Raw genomic sequence first — 20,092 nt, 5'->3', positions numbered from 1 at the left:
TAAGATGCTGTTTATTAATGTTCCATTTAATGTTTCCTCCCGTCAGATTTTTGGATTATTTATCGGATCTGTGTGTGTCTAATACCACCGCGATCCCTGTAACTCAAGAACTCATCTGCAAATTTATGTTGAGCCCAGGCAACGCTGACATTCTCATTCAAACCAAGTAAGCCCAGACGATGGAGGCACCTTTTTTTTTTTTTTTTTTTCTGTTCATTCCTTGTAAGCATTACAGTTACTGATCATGCTTGCCAGTGAGCTGGTTCTTAGTTTTATGTGTGTGTGATTTATTTCAAGGTTGGTCTCAATGCAGGGAGACAGCCCCATGGAGAGCACCATCCTGTCAGATGACATTGACGACGAGGAGGTCTGGCTCTACTGGATTGACAGCAACAAGGAGCCTCACGGCAAAGCTATCAGGCATCTTGCTCAAGAGGCCAAGGAAGGCACCAAAGCTGATTTAGAAGTTCTTACCTATTACAGGTGCAGTATTGTGGAGAATCGTAATCCTAAGTCTCACACATTCGTTGAGAGATGACTCCCTGAAACCTGAAGCCCATTATCTATGAAGAAGAAATTTAAGAAGTTGTGTCAGAACTAGGGTGGCTGAAATATTCAGTATTATTGAAATTATTTGCAGTAAACATGCACATTTGTGTTTTCCACGTATTGCATTTGCAGTTTTCTGCTTTTTCCACTGGTTTGGAATTGCTGCGCGGCAAAGGGTTGTTTCCTCTTACTGCCTAGGGTGGGTGCAGGTGAGAGACACGTTGGGACCGAGGTAATCCAGTTGCATGGGAGGTGGAACTGGGGCTGGGGACGCTGCTACAGCTGTCGAGGTGGCTTCAGAGAAAGTTAACAAGTAGTTATGCGAATATTGCTTGTAATCACAAGCAATTATGTGAAGACCTAGGGCTTCAGAGAAACATGTCTGTGGTTGTGAAGGTCAGCGGTGGCACATGGCAGCGAAGTAACTGGTCAGCAGATTGGGAGCAAGAAGCCAGCTGGTGTTTTCAAGTCTAAGGCATGGACACCCAAGGCAGAAGCCCTCGGGCCAGGCAGGACCCACATGACAGGAATCTTTAGAAAAGCAGAGAATTCTTTGTGTTCCCACAAGGTTTTTACAGCTACAGCCGCAAAGCCAATGGCCACTTCTTGATCTCAGGGGCTGATGGATCCAGGGGTACTGATGTCATTTGGATTGATCATGTTTGGTTTGGGAACCGAGGGGGTCTCTACTTGGAGTGCAGATTCCAGAGCCTGGAGCGGAGTGAGACTGGGCAAGGCAGAGAGAGATGGCTTTAGGTGAGCTCTTGTCCATAGCCTTCAGGCTTCGTGTATTTGTAATCCTAGGAAGCCGAGAACCGAGAGCCTAATGACACTCTCCACAAGACACGTGTTGCTGGAACAAGTAAGAGAAGTTGCAACTGAATGAGCATAGAGATGACTCCATCTGTGTGTTGTCATCTGCTCACTTAAGCCAGTACCCAAAGGGTTGACTACAGCATCACATACATTCGGAAATACTGGTGTCATAAAAGTAGATGCTGACTGATACCACAATATTTACAGCCTTTATCCAGAAAAGACAAATAATGTAACGTGTTTAATATTGTTAAGGTACCAGCTGAACCTCTTCGCAAGGATGTGCTTGGATCGCCAGTATCTGGCCATAAACCAGATTTCTGTGCAGCTCTCCGTTGATTTGATCCTGCGGTGTATGTCAGACGAGAGCCTGCCCTTTGACCTCCGAGCATCTTTTTGTCGCCTCATGCTCCACATGCATGTTGACCGGGACCCCCAGGAGTCCGTGGTCCCTGTTCGCTATGCCAGGCTCTGGACGGAAATCCCCACAAAGATCACGATTCATGAGTACGTTTGAAAAAATTTCTCGAGGACTTCAAATTCGGCAGACGAACTCAAAATTAAATGTCTTCAATTCTGAAGTGAAATATAAGGAAAGGCATTGCTGTGTTCAAACTCGGGTTGTTAATCTTCCAAATGCAAATAAGATCCTATTTTTGGAAAGTAAAATGATAACTCTTGAAAATAGAAATGTTATTCTGAAAACCAATCAACAGAAATCATATTAATGATGGGGTAACAATTTGTTAAGCCTTTAATATTATGGTGGACTCTGATTTAAGTTCTTTACATATATTAACTCATTTCAAAACAGCTGCACTTTACAGATGAGGACACAGCACCTAGAAAGGTTAATTAATTTACCCAAGCTTGGAAGTCAGGAGGTTAAAGTATATGTGTTTTCCTATTTTTAAGTGATTACAATCAATTTAACTTGCTTTAAACTCATTCTGTCTTCCCAGATATGATTCAATAACAGACTCTTCCAGAAACGATATGAAGAGGAAATTTGCACTGACCATGGAATTTGTTGAAGAATACTTGAAAGAGGTTGTAAATCAGCCTTTTCCGTTCGGAGATAAAGAAAAAAACAAACTGACATTTGAGGTAATTTTTACAATTAATTCATGCGGTTATCCAATTTTCCCCTGTCTAAAATTAGATACATTGAACACCAAAGATTTTTTTCTTAAGACTATTTAGGATGTTTTGGTAATTAGGTAGTTAAGTTCACGGAGGTGTGATTCCTTGTGCCATTTTTTAAAAGATACATTTAATGCTTTAATTATACCACAAAATATTTGATTTCTAATTATCTGTTACTTTTTTCTTTGATTTTTTAAAAAAAAGTTTCATTTATCTGTGTATACTTTATTGCATTTAATAAACAAAGACAATTTGGTATATGTGTCGTATGTTCAGATACATTTTTTTCATCTCGATGAGGGTGATGCTTTTAGTCTCATTAAACTGAATTGAAATACCTCCAGTTACAATATCATTTGGGGGATATAGTGACTAAACTAAAGGGAAGATGCCATTGTATGATATCTGGTGTTTAGGTACCTACTGGTGTGTCACAGATTACACGCCAATTTAGCAGCCCAAGGCAACAAGCATTTATTATCTCATGGTTTCTGTGGGTCAGGAATCTGGGGGGGCTTATTTGTTCGGGGATTCGGGGCCAGGATCTCTCATGAGGCTGGAATCAGACTATTGATTGAGGTGGCAGTCATCGGGAGCTAGATAGTCTGCCTCTGCTTCTGAGCTCACTTGCGTGGCTGTTGGTGGCTTTACTTCCTTCTCCCTAGACGTCTCGTCCCCCTGCCACGTGGGCCTTTCCATTGGCTGCTGCATGTCCTTATGGTATGGTGCCCGGCTTCCCCCAGAGCAACCATTTGAGAGGGAGAGAGAGCCCAAGATGGAAGTTGCAATCTTCTATAACCCAGTCTTAGAAGTACCATACCATCACTTCTGCTATGTCCTGTTGGTGACACAGACCAATCCTGGGGCACTGCAGAAGGAGACCCTACATTGGGGGTCATCTTGGAAGCTGGTTCTCTCTCCTAGTATGTCCTGTGTATCCTAGAAGACCACAAAGTGACATGGAGAACATATATTTCTAGACAAATTTCATGGATAATATCCATTTATTATTCATTAATGTAACTACTTATTAAGTGGTATCCTACTGACTTAAATTTAAGTTAGTACTTAAATAAGAGGTAAATCATTCTAGTGAAAACCTCTGTTAACTACTATGTTACAACTAAAGTCTTGTCTTCTTGCTTCCTCGCTGGCTGTTAACCAGACATCTCATCTTCTCGTCACTGGGCCTTTGATGGGGTTGATAAACTGGTCTTATTTGGATTTAGTTCTAAACTTGAATCAATCAGTATTCAGTTGCTTTGGCAGGGATTTCAATTCGTACATATTGAAGAATGAAATGCCTGCATTAACTTAGATAATAAAAAGTCAGTGTTTATTTCAGTTCCTAATGTTTTTCTTTTCCATCCTCTCGCCCCTCCCCCTTTTAAAATTAAGGTAGTCCACTTGGCTCGGAATCTCATATACTTTGGATTTTACAGCTTCAGTGAATTATTAAGGCTAACGAGAACACTTCTGGCTATCCTGGATATCGTGCAGGTCCCCATGTCATCGTATTTTGAAAGATTAAGCAAATTTCAGGATGGAGGTAAGAACTTTTGAGAACAGTTAAATCTTTTTGGTATTACTTTGAGGTGAGATTAAAAAAAAAAACCAAATCTATAGAGAAGTGGTTGTTAATATGTTCCTGCTAACATGTGTGTGCTAATGAGAAGTAATCCTATGATAGGACTGAGTGACCATAGGCTGGATTTATAAACATGCTTCTCTGTTTTTTAATGAAAAGCTGTGAAAGACAACTTCATAAGATCAAGGAATTCCATCTTGAGCAGCTAACGTGATGGTCAGTCCACTAGTGAAAATATTATGTATTACAAAATGAAAACGTCTTAATATTTGTGATCACCATGGTATATGTCATGTGCTGGCTGTGCTTCCTAGCAGGGCTTAGAAAAATGCAAATAACAGGCACACTCAGGGTCACGCGGGAGAAGCAGTTGGTGCAAAGCTAGCACAGGAGATGGTATTGGAAAGTGGACAAGAGAATGGGCTTTTGAGTCAGAGTGCCTATATTCACATCCTGCCTTTACCATTTATTAGCTTAGGCAAGGCAGTTATCTTCTCTTAAGAGTTCCTTTTCTCATCTAAGATATGATGATGATGGTAATAGTATTTTCTTCACAGTTTCCGTATGAGAGTTAAGTGAATATCTACAACATATTCAAAGCACTTTTAACAGTGCCGGTCTCATAACTCAATAAAAATTTTTGTTGGAAGATGATTGTCTTAGGTTGGATGCCCTGAAAATACCCTGTGGTATCGAATTGTTTGCAGAATGTGTATGGAAGTGTGCATTTAGGATATGCATCTGTAAGGAAGTGAGGAAGGTAGGATGGGGCGGGCAGAGAAGCTGACCCATGGTGCAGGTGCAGCTGAGATCTTCGCTGATCCTTTAGAGAGTTCTGGAGCTGGGATGGCCCTTCAGAGTTGCCACGAATTAAGGCAAGGGGCCTGAGCTTTGTATCTTTGCAGTAGCCAGTTTTGACTACTGGCTTCATCATTGACAGTTTAGGGAGCCTTGGGTAAGGCAGGTTCCCTTCCCTTGGCCAGGGGTCACTCTTAGTGAGAAGGCAGCAGCAACTGAGGAAGTAGATGCCTCACTTCTGAAGAGGTGATATGTGTGGAGTACAGTGTATCTACTACAGTATCCACTACAGGATTGAAAAAGGAAAGCCAGAAGTCTAATTTCAGACATAAGGAGGGAATATCTGGCTAAGAATGATAACAAAAAGGTAGCTGAGATAATTCATTGTTGCTGCTCTACATCTCAGTTCCCTCTGCCTCTTCCAAAAATCCATACAGAGCAATAAGAAGCAAATTAACCCCCACAAACCTCTCACCTTCAGCAGAACTAGAAGACAGAGGACAGTACAAACTTCAGTTATTCTAAGTGGAAAAGTAACATTAGTGGTGCTGTCTCGCAAGTTCCCTCTGCTAGCCTTTCTGGACAGTTAGTGGGTTCTGGAAAAGCCATGTGGAAGAGACAAGAAGAGATTGTGTGAAAACCACCACTTAGAGAAGGAGAATCCAGGTAGGTAAGAGTGCGGAGTAAAGAGGATGGAACTTGAAAGTACCCAGGTGGTAGTCGTGGGGAGGCAGTGCTTCGAGGGGTGAACAAGGTTAGAAGCAGGGAAGAGGCACCTTTTGGTGTCTTGCTGGTGGAGAGAAAAAGAAGCAAGGTGGGGAAATCTAGACTACCACAAGATAAAGGAAAACAAATAAAAAAGAAAATATAGCTCCTCCTCCACTGCCCCCCAACAAAAGCCAAACTTTAAAGAAACTGCACTTCACAACTTGAACAGGAGAGGGTGCTCTTGAACTAAAGATCATGTAAACCAGCTCCTATTGTCCCCTTGTCCATGAAACGCAGAGCTGTAATCAGTCTTTATCCAGATGAAAGGATACAATACAAGATCAAAACAGAAGGGAGGATCACAACATTTCAACTGATGTGAATTTTTCTCTGAAAAACAACCACGGAAGAGAAGAAAATTGTAACATGATACTCCAAGCGGAATTAAGTATCTTCAGATACGAAAACATGAACACATGAAAAAACACCTTGAATCATACATCCAAGAACTAAGGTTAGAGATGGACCCAAAAAATCAGTAAGGAATGAAATGAAAGTTGATTGGACTCAAGAAATAAATAGACTGAAATGGTGAACTTTATTATTATTTTTAGAAATAACAGACTAAATTACAGGCTATCAAAGGGAGAATAGATTTGAATGAAAGTGTAGTAAACACCCCTGAAGGGAGGCAGGAGAACAATGATGAGAATGGGAAGGATTTAAATAAAAAAGTAAAAAAAGTCAGAGAGAAAGTAGCTGAAATGGAAGAGAGGCAAAGAAGAGTCATCGTATGAATAATTGGAGTCCCTGAAAACAAAGCAGTGAAACAAAAAGAAGGGAAACAAAGCAGTGGAACAGAATGGAGATTTAAAACTCCAATCCAAGAAAACATTCTGGAAATAAAAAATAACCTGAATTCTACCTGGTGAAGTTGTGCAGAATGGTAATCTTCAAGACTTAAGACACAGCCTAATGAAACAATTATATATGGATACATAATACATAGCAATATATATTCAGAGAGAGTATTGAAGGGGACAGGGAGGAACTATGGAAGCAAGTGGAGGGAAAAGGAAAGGAAAGATGCTTCCTGGAATGATGCTTTTACAATATCCAGTTTCCTTTACATCAAACCACCCTTTAAAAGTTGGAAATTGATCTTAACTTTTGGTCTTGGTGCTTATAATCTGCTTTCAGCATTTTTACCCCAAAGAGAAGTATTTTATTCCCTTGAAAATTTGCTAGTATCTTGTACGTACGCTCCGCTGTCCTATGCATGTCTGCCCTCTGAGACGCATTTTTTTTTTTAACTCTTTTCAGTATTTTATAATTCTCATGTTTTCTCATGAGCTCCATTCACCTCTGGTTACCTTAATCATTCTTTCAGTTATCTGAGAACCATTAATCAAATTATCCAATAAGAAATTATTGAACAACTGTTGCATGCCAGACACTATTCTTTTTTTTTTTTTTAACAATGTAACATTTTTTATTGATTTATAATCATTTTACAATGTTGTGATGCCAGACACTATTCTAGTCACTGGGATAAGTGATGAACAACATTACGTCCTTAGCCACAGGGAGGACAGACAATAAATAAATAAATAGGCAGACTCCCTCCCCTCCCCCTATTGGGGGAGATAGTCATAATAAGCAAATGAATGACAGTGTTACATCGGATAATGCTATGGAGGAAAGTCAAGTAGGACAATATGGAGTGTGATGGAGTAAGGGAGGGGCAGTGATTTTTAGCTGGAGTGGATGGGGCCACCTCTCTGACACCTGAGCTGAGACCTGCGTGCATCGAGGAAGACAGCCCCGGGGCAGAATAAGCTTGACATGAGTGAGGAGCAGCCGGAAGGCCATTCTGGCCCAGGAAGAGTGAGGGAAGGGAGCACAGTAGGAGAGAAGGTCGGAGAAGCCCAGACCATGAAGACTTGCAGGCCTTTGACTTTGAACTTTTTATATATGTGTATATCTATTATTTAATTGAAGTACAGTTTACAATGTTGTGTCAGTTTCTGGTGTACAGCACAATGCTTCAGTCATACATGATATATTCGTTTCATATTGTTTTTCACCGTAAGTTACTGCAAGATATTCAATATAGATCCCTGTGCTCTACAGTATGAACTTGTTGTTTATCGGATTTTGTGAGAATCTTCTCATATTTTGAAGCGAGAGGCCCTCTGCCAGAGTGCAGTTAGGTGTTCTGTGCGATTCAGTGGGTCTGCAGATGTAATTCTTGGTGTATCTGTGGGAAAGGGCAAGCTGTGAAGTCTCTCTACTCCACCATCTTGGCACCTCCCTGAATTTGAATTGTATCCTGTGTTTGATGGGCAGCTTCAGAGGGATTTGAGAAGGGACTGATAGGATTTGATCATGTTGACTGGACAGTGGAGAGCATCTGTGTGGACACAAGGGCTAGAAAGACCACAGCAGCGAGGCTGATGCAGAACTGGATGGTGGTGTTGGACTGTGTAATAGTGGTAGAGGTGGTGAGAAGTGGATGGATTTGGAATGGTTCAGTCCTGACTGATCGGACTTGGGTGTGGAATGGGAAGGAAAGGAGAGTCAAAGATTATTCCTGGGTTTTGAAAGCCCTTGTTTATTGGGATGAGAAAGATTGGTGGATCCGCGGGGTTGGAGGGACAATCGACTTCTCTTTGGGCACATCAGGTTTGAAATGCCTATTGGTCACGTGAGGTGGGGGACATTATGACAGCTGGATATGTGAGTGAACTTAGGGTGTTGTCAGGGTGGGAAATATGAATGTGAGAATGAGTACGTGGGAGACTTTCAAGGTTACCAGACTGAATGCGATCACCAAAGCAGTGATTGTTGATTGGAAAGAAATGATGTCTAAAGATGGAATCCTGGAAGCTCCAATATTGAACTATGAGATAGGGGAGGAGCCAGCAAAAGAGACTGGAACAGAACGGAGTGCTTGTGAGTAAAGAAGAAAACCATGAGAACAGGATGCCCTGGAGGCCAAATGAAAAGTAATTTTAATCATTTGTTGGCTTAGATAAATAAATATGCTTCCTCGGTAGCTACTATTCACTGAGTGCTTGATGTGTTCAGTGGTTTTACGTGGATTCCCTTCCATGTAGTATGGCCTGTGCTTAACCCTGACACTCAGTTTTACTCCATTAGTGAAATATGAAACACCATAATTCTATTCCAGTATTAAAAGTAGTACATGACAGGTGTCATCAGCCAATTTAAATTTTCTAAGAAACTTCTTGCTGTGTGGATAGAAGATACCTAGATGTGTTCTTCATGAACCGTCCCTTCCATTGGAGACCAGTATGGCGTGGAGAGTGGTGGCTCTTCATTTGGGGAAGTGCATTTTCCTAATTTGTTGCAAGGGTTTGTGGACTTTGGTTAGATTTTTGGAATCTGGAAGAATATTTTCATCCCTCTATTTGGTAGTAAATATCCTTGAAATCTGTTATTCTGGTTCTTGGTGTATTGAAATTAATTTCCATTTAAGGATTAGAGTCTTAAGGTCTCTTCTCTTTGCAAATGAGAGGATAAACTATTTCTTTCATGCATTGCTATTATTGGGTATGTAATATAAACTGTGAGAAAATATAGTTTGTTGTTAAGCACGATTTGATGACAATTGTAATTATACTACACATGGTACCCTTGAGAGAAGTTGTTATGGTGGGCTTTCTTCGTTTCTCTCAACTCTGAAAGTCCTTCTCAAGGCATCTTTTTTGCTTTTACTGATGTTAAACATGTGTCTAATGTCATCATCTTGCGTACATTTGGAAGGACAATGCTTGCGTACATTTGGAAGGACCAATCTAAATCTGATTCAGATTTCTTTGGAGCATATTTATACTCGCAAGACAAAAAAAGGGTACGATACTTTTTGTCAGTATTGCCTTGAGGTACATTCGAAAAAGCACGTGGCTTTATTTGCATTCTATAATATAGAAAAGAATGTACCTCACAGGGCTACATCATTCACTCATAAAAATTGCCAATAGGCAAATGTAATTGGATTGTGCATGGATTCCACACTGTGCTATAAAAAGTTTCCTTTTCAAGTGCCAATATAGAAAAGCATCTTCAGGGGGTTGAATTAACTTACCTGACGCTGCTAAGAATTAAAGTGCAAGAAATTAATTCTTTGTATTCTTTGCACCACTTGGTTATTTATTAGTCCAATGAGCTAATATTTAAGAAAAACTGTTATTGAGGGCAGAATTTTGGTTCATAATTTTTTTTTTAAATTTAACACTTCTGTAGGACATCAATCAGAGACCTTCTTTAAACTAGGAAAACAAAATACAGAATTTAATATAAAATTTTTTACAAAGAACAAAATAAAATCAGGGCAAGGCAACATCATAGATGTGAAGTACAGAGAAGGACCCGATATCACCTACTCAGTGTTACTGACACAGATTCATCGTCTCCAGCTAGTCCTGAAGAATTGTCGGACAAATACAAATTTGGGGGTAGTCTGTAGAACAATTGCTTTGAACTTTTCAAAGATGTCAGTGTCACGAAAGATAAAGAAAGTTTGAGAAACTGTTCCAGGATACAGGAGATTAAAGAGACATGACAGCTAAATACAGTATATGGTTTTGGATTGGGAAAATTATTATCTACAGAAGACATTATTGGCACAATTGGTAAAACTGGAATAGGGATTGTATATTCGGTTGTAGCATTGCACCAGAATTCCTGAATTTTATAGCTGGACTGGACTGTGGTTATGTAAGAGCATGTACTTGTTTTTAGCAAATACTTGCTGAAGAATTGAGAGTTAAATGGTCATGGTGTCTGGAGCTAACCCTCAAATAGTGCAGGAAAGATTTTGTGTGTGTGTGTGTGTGTGTGTATGTAGAGAGAGAATGTGGCAAAATTTGTGAATCTGGTAAATGTGGGCAGAGGGTATTATGAGAGTTCTTTGTACTATTCTCGCAACTCTTCCCATAAACTTGAAAGTATTTCACGACAGAAAAGTTAATGGCTTAAATAATTAGCCAAATAAGAAAATGATTTGTTATACCTAAGATGATTTCCAACTTACAGCATTATCTTGCAACGCTTCTAGGAGGCATGTTATTATAGCTGAGTTCTATTAGGCTGTAAATTCCTTAAAAAGTCCAATTAGACCCTATAAATTCTTAGCAAAAGAAGCAAGAGAGAGCACATTTCTGGAATCTCCAAATGTGGAGACAGGAATTGTCAGGCCTGGGAAAAATTCCTGTGGTACAGGGTGAGACAGAGGTTGATGCCAGAGAGGAAATCCCAGATTATGGGAAGTACCTGGGGAAAAACGACTTGTTATTGTCAAGGACAAGTCAGGGAGTCACGGCAGTGTTGCCATTACAGAATCCGGCGTAGCATCATCTTGGCTCATTTATCTTCAGACAGTTTGAGTTCTGTTTTCTTATTTTAGTCAAACTTTAGTTTTAATTGGAAGTCATTTGCAAAGCACAATTTTTGAAAAATAGGAGGTAATTTTAAAAGCATCGTTGCTAGACAAATTAGCTCTTTCCAGTAAGTGATAACAGTTTTCTTGTCTCATACTATGTCTGGAAAATTGTGTGCAGTAGAACTATGTCTTTTATTTTTTTTTATCCTTCTGATCTGCTTCCCGCTTATGAGTTTTACTCCAGCGCAGTTGGGGTTAGACATTCGGAGAAGTGTGTTTGCTCGTCGTTTGGCAGGTCAGACCCAGGGGAGCAGAAAAAGAAGCATGTGGAGAAGGTAAAGGCTTATGGTTCCTGGAGTTCCAGTCCGTGCCGGCCTCGATGGCACCTGTTTTAAGTAGGCTGTCCACACAGCATTCATGTGTTTTTTTCTGGGAAACCCTGTAGGTTTAGACGTTAGCGATGAGTCTTTGAGGTGATGGGGATGGCTGGCTTGGAAAGTGGCAGTTACAGAAGTTTTCGTCTTCTGGGTCCTTGGTTACAGCACAGCCCCCCTCCTGTCCCTGGGGGTTGTCCTCATCCTAGAGCGAGCTGGGGGTCTGAGACCTGCTCCCAGGCCGTGACTGCTCCCAGTGGCTTTTAGTTGGCACGCTCAGCAGAAATTGCTAAGCTCAGAAACAGCTTCTCATTTTTTTGCCCTAGAGGTGGTCCATTCAGAAAAATTTCCAGGCATTCTCACATGGAGGCACAGGGAGCTGACACTGCCCTGGCCTTTCCTAGTGAGATGGAAGATTCTGATCTTCAGAACTATCAGCCATCAACCCTTCATTGGCAATGTCCTCACTTCAGAAAAGAAATACTGTTTTCAAACAAATGTATGCACTCCCAGCAGGCTATGTTGTTCAGTCAATTTGCTTTGCCTAATACGTATCATTTACTCTCAGCGATTTAAAATGCACAAGCACCGTTCAGTGTAATTGATCTTTTGGGTTGAAGGATTATGTGAGGCAGTGCTCTTCTTTGCCCTGTACAGAAGTTAAAAGCAAATGCATACACCAGCTGACAACTGGGTATTTTCAATAGACTTGTGAAAGTTTATTTTATTTAAGAAATTATGCGCTCTTCTTCATGTTTGCAGAAGGATATACAATCCAAGAGTTAATACTACTACAGGCAGACCTCCTTTTATTGCACTTTGCTTTATTGTGCTTCACAGATTTTGTGTTTTTTAAAACTGAAAGTTTGTGGCATCCCTGAGGCTAGCAAGTCTATCAGAGCCATTTTTCCAACAGCATTTGCTCACTTTGTGTCTCTGTGTCACATTTTGGTAATTCTCACAATATTTTAAACTTTTTCATTATTAATATATTTGTCACGGTGATCTGTGATCTTTGATGTTGCTATTGTCATTGTTTTGGGGCACCACTAGCCACACCCACATAAGCTGGCTGACTTAATAAATATTATGTGTATTCTGACTGCTCCGCCAACCTGCCATTCCCCCACCTTTCCCCCTTTCCTTGGGCCCCTCTATTCCCTGAGACATAATGGTATAGAAATTAGGCCAATGAATAACCCTACAGTGGCCTCTGTGTACAAGTGATAGGAAGAATTGCACGTCTCTCACTTTAAATCAAAAGCTAGAAGTGATTAAGCTCAGTGAGGAAGGCGTGTCAAAAGCCAAGACGGACCGAAAGCTGGGCCTCTTAAGCCAGTTACCAGGCAGTGAATGCAAAGGAAAAGTTCTCGAAGGAAATTAAAAGTGCTGCTCCAGTGAACCCACGAAAGATGAGAAAGGGGAGCAGCCTTATCGCTGATACGGAGAAGGTGGTAGCGGTCTGGACGGAAGATCAACCCAGCCACAGTGCCTCCAGAGCAAGGTATTAACTCTGTTCAGTTCCACGAAGGCTGAGAGAGGTGAGGAAGCTCCAGAAGAAACGATTGAAGCTAGCAGAGGCTGGTTCACAAGGTTGAAAGAAAGAAGCCGTCTCCATCACATCAAAATGCAAGGTGAAGCAGCAGGCGATGATGTGGAAGCTTTGGCAAGTTATCCAGAAGATCCAGCTCAGATAATTCGTGAAGGTGGCTACACCAAACAACAGATTTTCAGTGTAGATCAAACAGTCTTCTATTGGAAGAAGATGCCATCTAGGACTTTCATAGCTGGAGAGGAGAAGTCAATGCCTGGCTTCAAAGCTTCAAAGGACGGGCTGACTCTCTTATTAGGGGCTAATGTAGCTGGTGACTTGAAGTTGAAGTCAGTGCTCATTTACCATCCTGACAATCCTTGGGCCCTGAAGAATTATGCAAAATCTAGTTTGCCTGTGCTCTACTGGAACAACAAAGCCCATATGACAGTACTTCTGTTTACAACGTGGTTTAGTGAATATTTTAAGCCAACTATTTAAACCACTGCTCAGAAAAAGATTTCTTTCAAAATATCACTGCTCTTTGACAACACACCTGGTCACCCCAGAGCTCTGTTGGAGGTGTACAGTGAGATTCATGTTGTTTTCATGCCTGCTAACACGACATCCACTCTGCAGCACATGGATCAAGGAGTCATTTTGACTTTCAAGTCTTATTGAGAAATACATCTTGTAAGGCTGTAGTTGCCATAGATGGTGCGTCTCCTGATGGATCTGGGCAAAGTAAATTGAAAACCTTCTGTAAAGCCTTCTGATTGTAGACGCTGCTCAGAACATTTGTGATTCATGAGAAGAGATCAAAATACCAACATTAACAGGAGTTTGGAAGAAGTTGATTCCAGAATCCTCCTGGATGACTTTGAGGGGTTCAAGACTTCAGTGGAGGAAGTAACTGCAGATGTGGTATAAATAGCAAGAGAATTAGGAGTGGAGCCTGAGGATGTCACTGAATTGCTGCGAATGGATGAGGAATTGTTTCTCTTGGATGAGCAAAGAAAACAGTTTCTTGAACTGGAATCTACTGTCGAAGATGCTGTGAAGATTGTTGAAATGACAACAAAGGATTTAGAATATTCCATAAACTGAGTTGGTAAGGCAGTGGCAGGGTTTGAGAGGATCAACTCCAAATTTGAAACAAGTTCTGCTGTGGTTAAAATGCTGTCAAACAGCTATAGAAGAATTGTTCACGATAGGAAGTCAATCAATGCAGCAAACTTCATTGTTGTCTTATTTTAAGAAATTGCCACAGCCACCCAGTCTTCAGCAACCACCACCCTGATCAGTCAGCAGCCGTCAACATCAAAGCGAAGCCCTCCACAGCAAAAACGATTGCAATTCAATGAAGGTTCAGATGATAGTTGATATTTTTTAGCAATAGAATACATTTTTAGTTAAGGTATATACATTGTGTTTTTAGACATAATGCTATTGCACACTTAATAGACTAAAGCAGGGTGTAAATAAAATTTTTGTATACACTGGGAAGCCAACAGAATTCATGTGACCTGCTTCATTTTGATACTCAGTTGGTTGTGGTGGTCTGGAATGGGACCTGCCATATCTCTGAGGTGTGTCTGTACGAATCATTAGTTAAGATCACTTATTGCAGGTGTCTGGGTATGTTTTGTTCTGTCAGAAAGTTGTTTACATAGTTGGGGCTAATGTGAATCCTCCTTACACGTTCTTCTAATAAGCAACACAGCACGTTACCTCCGGATGGTGAGAGTATCGCCTCCATTTGAACAGAGCAGAGACACAGTCTGGAAATGGTTCAGGTCTAATTTGTTATTTAGTTATCCTGTCAAGATCCTTTCATTTACCTGTTTGTTGTTTGAATGGAATTGGGGTTCAAATTTAAACCTCCAAAATGGAGCAAAAAAGAAAGTCTAACCATTGAGTAAAACTTGGGCCAGTTAGGGTGTCTAGGCCACCACTGTCGTTTCTTTTCACAATTATTCCCCCACCCTTGAACTCACCACAGTTTGAAAAGACAACAGATCAGAAAGCTACCAAGAGACCAAACAAGAGCTGAATAGTTTCTTTTGATCATCTATCATTTCGCTTTTTTCACAGTTCCAAATTCTTGGGAGTTTCCATAATCAAACCTTGAAATGTGGGCTTGTTCCCAGTCAGTAACCAGATAATCTCTTTTTCTGGCATATATGTGATAATATTGAAGAATGGAAATCACCAAAAAACAAAATCATTGGAGAATTCCATTTAATTTTAGGATTTCCTTTCCATTGAGGTTTCAAGTGTTTTACCTTTAAAAAAAAATTTTTTTTTTTTAGATGGAGTTACTGGGGATTGAACCCAAGGCCTCGTGCATGCCAAGCATGCACTCTTCCATTGATCTACTTACCCTCCCCGCACTGTAAGGTTTCAGGGTTGGAGCTGAAGTGCCTTTAGTCTTAGAGAGTAAGATATAGGTGACCGCACCAGCCTGAAATTATCCTCTTGCCCTACAAGGATACGAGCTGCATTGGGAGACTCATGGAGCCCTGTGGGCCCATCCCAGGGTAGGGAAGACATAAGGAGGCGGGAGTGAGAGGCACTCTAGATGTATGAATGCCTCGTAGAGATTGCCCCAGGAGATTGGGAGAAGAGGGTAAGGGCACTTGAACTCCCCATCTAGTGGCAAAGAACCAGCTGCTGCTTCAATTTAACTTTTTTTTTTTTTTACCTCGGCTGGGACTTCACATGATCCACCTTAAAATGCTTTTTCTGGCAGCATAGTTGCTGTTAAAAGGGAGAAGGGAAATGGAGACGGGAGGTGGGGCTGAAACATTTTTTTAATGGTGTTATACCGGTGGGAAAGGAAGAAACTATTTGCAGCAAAAAATCTGCCAGCAAATAGTTTCTTCCTTTGTAAAATTAAGAGGTTAGTCTAAATGTGATCTTTGTGGTCTCTTTCGGTTTGAAACTGTGATTCTTTGACGATTTGTATGTCATTCTCATTTGCTCACTAAAAGGTGTTCTTTTTCATGTGTATTGCAAAACACTCCTTTTAGCAAATACCCATGAAGCATGTCTTCTGGTTAAGAGCTGTGATTGCCCTTTGTAAAGACACCAGCTAGAATGCCTTGAAACCAAGAGTCCTTAGTTCACGTAAAATATTGAGTGTGTCACACAAAAAAACAAGCAAGAAAGACATACCTGGGTGCAAGGGGAGACTCCAAGGAGGTGTATGTATACATGGAAGTGACAGATGAGAAAGAATGGAAATGAGGTTTAGTACAAAGACCATAACCGAAGTCCAGGCAGCTTCATTTTAAGGACCTTCTCCAGTGTTACTGTTAATGTTTCATCGGGCTGAGCTCTTCCCAGGTCTGGACAAAGGACTCAAGTTTGGAGCAGAGCTCACAGTCCTCTGAAGCGTTAGCCAAGTTGACCTGCAGGGGGAAGAGGCCACAATTACCAGTCGTCATTTGAACGTCTCTCTTCTGGATTTCTGGATTTAACTTTTCTCACCCCCGTTCTGCCTCTTGAGATGGTCTTTCTATTTATTTTTATATACTTATTTATTAATTGACGTATAGTCAGTTACAATATGTCAATTTCTGGAGTACAGCATAATATTTCAATCGTACGTAGACATACATATCTTCGTTTTCATATTCTTTTCCAGCAGAGATTACAACAAGGTGCTGAATGCTCCTTTTAGATGGCTTTGCCCCATTATACCTGTCCTCCCTCTCTCTGCTTCCAGCCTGTCCCTTGCCATCAGGCAGTTCTGTCTCATCCATTCTGGGTCTCATTCCTCACACCTGCCTGCTTCCCATATGTTTCTCCCTTCTGCCTCCAGCTTCTCTCCGTCCACATCATATGCTTCTAGTAAAGGAAGCTGTAGACTTAGAGAAGAGGCCGGGGCATGTGTGCAGTCCTGTCCGTGGTGATGGGTCTCTCTTGTCCTCTGTGCTTGTGCACTGTGTCAGCTGAGCGTGTTCTTCTAATGCCTTGATTCTTCCACCGACAGCTACCTCCCTGGATCTTTGCAGTTCCTTTCTGTAGGTTGTGTTCCCTGGGAGCAGACTCTGGACAGAGATGAGCTTGCAGGAGGTTTATCAGGGAGAGCCTGAGAGGATCAACGTCGGTGGAATAGAAGGGAGATAGGCAGGATTGGGCCAAGGAAGAAATTGAGTTGTGATGCAATCTTAGCGGGAGCTTCTGGGAAGTCTGAAGTTGGGATGTCCTTTCAGAGTTGTCTCCCATTGAAGTGGGGGAGCTGTGTCTTTATGCCCCTGTGGGCTGTCCTGGAATGGGGTGTGGCCTTGCTTGAAACAATTCTCTCCTGAGTAGCCAGTCCCCACAGAGCTGACTTATGAGGGCTGTCTGCCACGTAGCCCTCCTTCTGCTCAGGCAATAGTCCTTCGTTCTTGAAAGGAAATCCGGGCAGGACCATCACAGCACCCACCACAGGTGTCTTCCAGAAAAGTACCATGACTGGGAAAACTGTAGGTCAGGATTAAGATCGCATAGGAGATACAGATTAGGAAGAAAAATAAAAGTGATGGGATCTTATCAGAAACAGAGATTTTTGGGAGGCAAATAAAAACAACATTAAGACATTTAAATGCACAACAAAGTTCTAGAGACAAAAAAATTTTTTTTTTTTCAAAAGGCTGCCTACTTCCAAATGCCCCAGAATCACTGGCATCAGAAACCTGCTCTGGGCAGCAAGTGTTTCCTGGCATCCTCGTCTTCAGATAAGAAGGACGATTTCTCTGACATTCTGCCATTTTCTGAGTCTGGTTCTTTGTGCTATGCTGACTGCACTTCTGAGTCCTTTCTGGCTTATAGGATACTGTCTTTTACACTTTTATTGTATATTTTTTTTCTGCTTAAGCTTTTGTAAGTTTTAGAAAAAAATGCCTGTAACTGTCAGGTTTCCTCTTCGTTATCAGTGGTGCCCGAGAGGGCTGGTTTTTTTCTTGCTGAGTTTAATTTTGTCTCTGTATTATCAAGAGGGTCCCAAGCACAGGATCTACACCAGATCATATCCCTTTAAAAAAATCAAACACATTTATAAAAATCAGCAGAGAGTAACTGTGTAATGTGGCTGCTTCACACAGTTTCTACCACGGGCCAGGCCACACATTTGGCAAAGGGTTACTATGAAAGGGTAATCTATTATTTATGTATTAAAAGGTATCTATTATTTATATTTAACACCTAGCACACCTCTAGATCTTGCATATTTTTATCCCTAATCCTTGTCACAGTCCAGCAAGTTAGGTAGTTTGGTCACGTTTGGCCCAGGAAATAGGGTCTTAGAGAGGTTAAATACTTTGCCTGAGATTCTACAGCGTGTAGCTTGCTGGACCAAATTTTGAATTCAGGTTTCTTTTCCTTTTTCTCTCCTTCTTCACAGAAGCCCACAGCCCCGCAGTGACTGTCCTTTCTACTGTTACGCTGCTGTCTTGTACAGATGGCTTCTTCACCTGCAGGGACCCTGCTTTCTACTTTTTCCAAGTTCCCCAAGAAAGTTTAGTACAGAACAGTAGGTGTTTACCAAGGAGTTTTGATTTAGCTTGAGGTGATTTCACAGCCCAGATCAAAAAAAAAATTTTTAAACCAAGAATCTCGCCTTCAGGAACCGTTGTTTGGCTTGTCTCAGAAACAGTTTCAGTGACAAGCCTTAAAAATGTTACCACTTAAATATCTTGAAGTTGAATGTTCCGCTTTACTCCCTGCTGGTCTCCCCTGACTGTCTTTGGTTCTTTCTTCACATTCCCACGTGCGGATCCTTCCGAATGCCGTGCTCTCTACCCCTTACTAGGTCTTGTCACCTCTAGAGAATAATAACCAGTTCCCTAAGCTGGTGCCCACAGGTCTTCATAATCTGCATTCGATGTCTCTAGTTCTGTCTCTTGCTGTTTCCTCAGTAAGACTAAACAATTTTATCCTTAGGGCACCTTTTTATGAGCTACTTCTGTATTTCGTGCATACTTTCATAACTCACTTATCATCAGGATGGATGGATGTGACATGCCTTATATAGATACGCATGCATTTGAAGGACATATTTAGAGACGCTAAAATTCCAAATACATGTTTGCGCCTTTTTTTTTTTGATTTTGTAATTATTTTTTATGCCCTTTTTCCTAGGAGACTTACAAAAGACTCCAAGACTCTTAGAATTACTACCAGGTAATTCAATAATAAGGATTCAAATGTGTTGAGTAAGAGAACCAAAGTAGGTGGAAAAATTATGAGAAAAGATTCTGTTTCTGGTTCTATAGCTGACTTGTTCCATGCCTAATGTATTATTATATGCATGCTTGGCTTTCAGAAATATCTGTTGAGTGACATGCATTAGATGAATGTATGTAATTTGCATGTTTTCTATAAATATGTATGTATTTGAAATAGTTTCTAGACCATGACATTTTAGATTTATGATTGTCTTTTTTTTTTGGTACTTTTGCACCTTTAATTGGATTTCCAGATTTCTAATGAATGATAAATAATATGACAAATGCCAGTTCATGTTAAAATACTTTCTGATATTTTGTTTCTGCAATTTTAGTGATTAATGTTGTACCTTTTAAGTGATCTCTGATGCACCGTCTTAGCAGAATAATATGGTTCAAATAGTCACTTGTGAACTGTGTAGGTTAATAAATTTCATGGGCATGACTGGGCATAATGCATGAGTAATTTACACACTACCCTAAGTCGGGAAGCAGCTCTGTAACTTCCTTACAGCTCTCTCATCAGGGGTTGCTCACATAAAGTTATGATACATAAAAATAGTTTTATTATGCTATGTAATTAATTTAACTTAGTAGAGGCAGAAGTCTTTGATTCTAGGTTTGTCTGTCTTTCTCTGGGATGTGTGAGAAACAAAGGCATTGTCTGTAGTTTTGGGGTTTGGGTTTCCCAAGGGTATCCTCTGCACAATGGATGAATCACAAACCATGTTTGGTTTGGTGTGGAGTTTATTCTTATTCTTTAAGCTATAAAATGACTCTGAAACCTGTGGAGTTCCCTAGGAGTGATGTGAATGACTCCTGGCATCAGAAAGAACTACTGACACTACCAAATTGAGTTAATAAGGCAGAATCAATACTTAGGCGACCTCACAGATAATGAGAAGGACTACAGAGGACCAGGTTGTCCTCACCTTCTGTCTGCTCCAGGTGTTTCCTCCA

At 40.8% G+C, this 20,092-nt stretch overlaps 1 protein-coding gene across 2 annotated transcripts in view; it reads left to right on the top strand.

Moving 5' to 3' along the window:
- ITPR2 (inositol 1,4,5-trisphosphate receptor type 2) overlaps positions 1-20,092 on the top strand; it is a 417,609-nt gene that overhangs the window by 131,628 nt on the left and 265,889 nt on the right. For both annotated transcript variants that reach the window (XM_074357919.1, XM_074357920.1), the window contains 5 exons: positions 47-166; positions 298-483; positions 1,621-1,872; positions 2,328-2,472; positions 3,910-4,060. In XM_074357919.1, coding sequence (XP_074214020.1) covers positions 47-166; positions 298-483; positions 1,621-1,872; positions 2,328-2,472; positions 3,910-4,060 — 854 coding nt within the window. The remainder of the gene's footprint in view (positions 1-46; positions 167-297; positions 484-1,620; positions 1,873-2,327; positions 2,473-3,909; positions 4,061-20,092) is intronic.

Source organism: Camelus bactrianus, chromosome 34, assembly GCF_048773025.1.
Source record: "Camelus bactrianus isolate YW-2024 breed Bactrian camel chromosome 34, ASM4877302v1, whole genome shotgun sequence".
Lineage (NCBI taxonomy): Eukaryota > Metazoa > Chordata > Mammalia > Artiodactyla > Camelidae > Camelus > Camelus bactrianus.
This window is presented reverse-complemented; position numbering and strand designations above follow the sequence as displayed.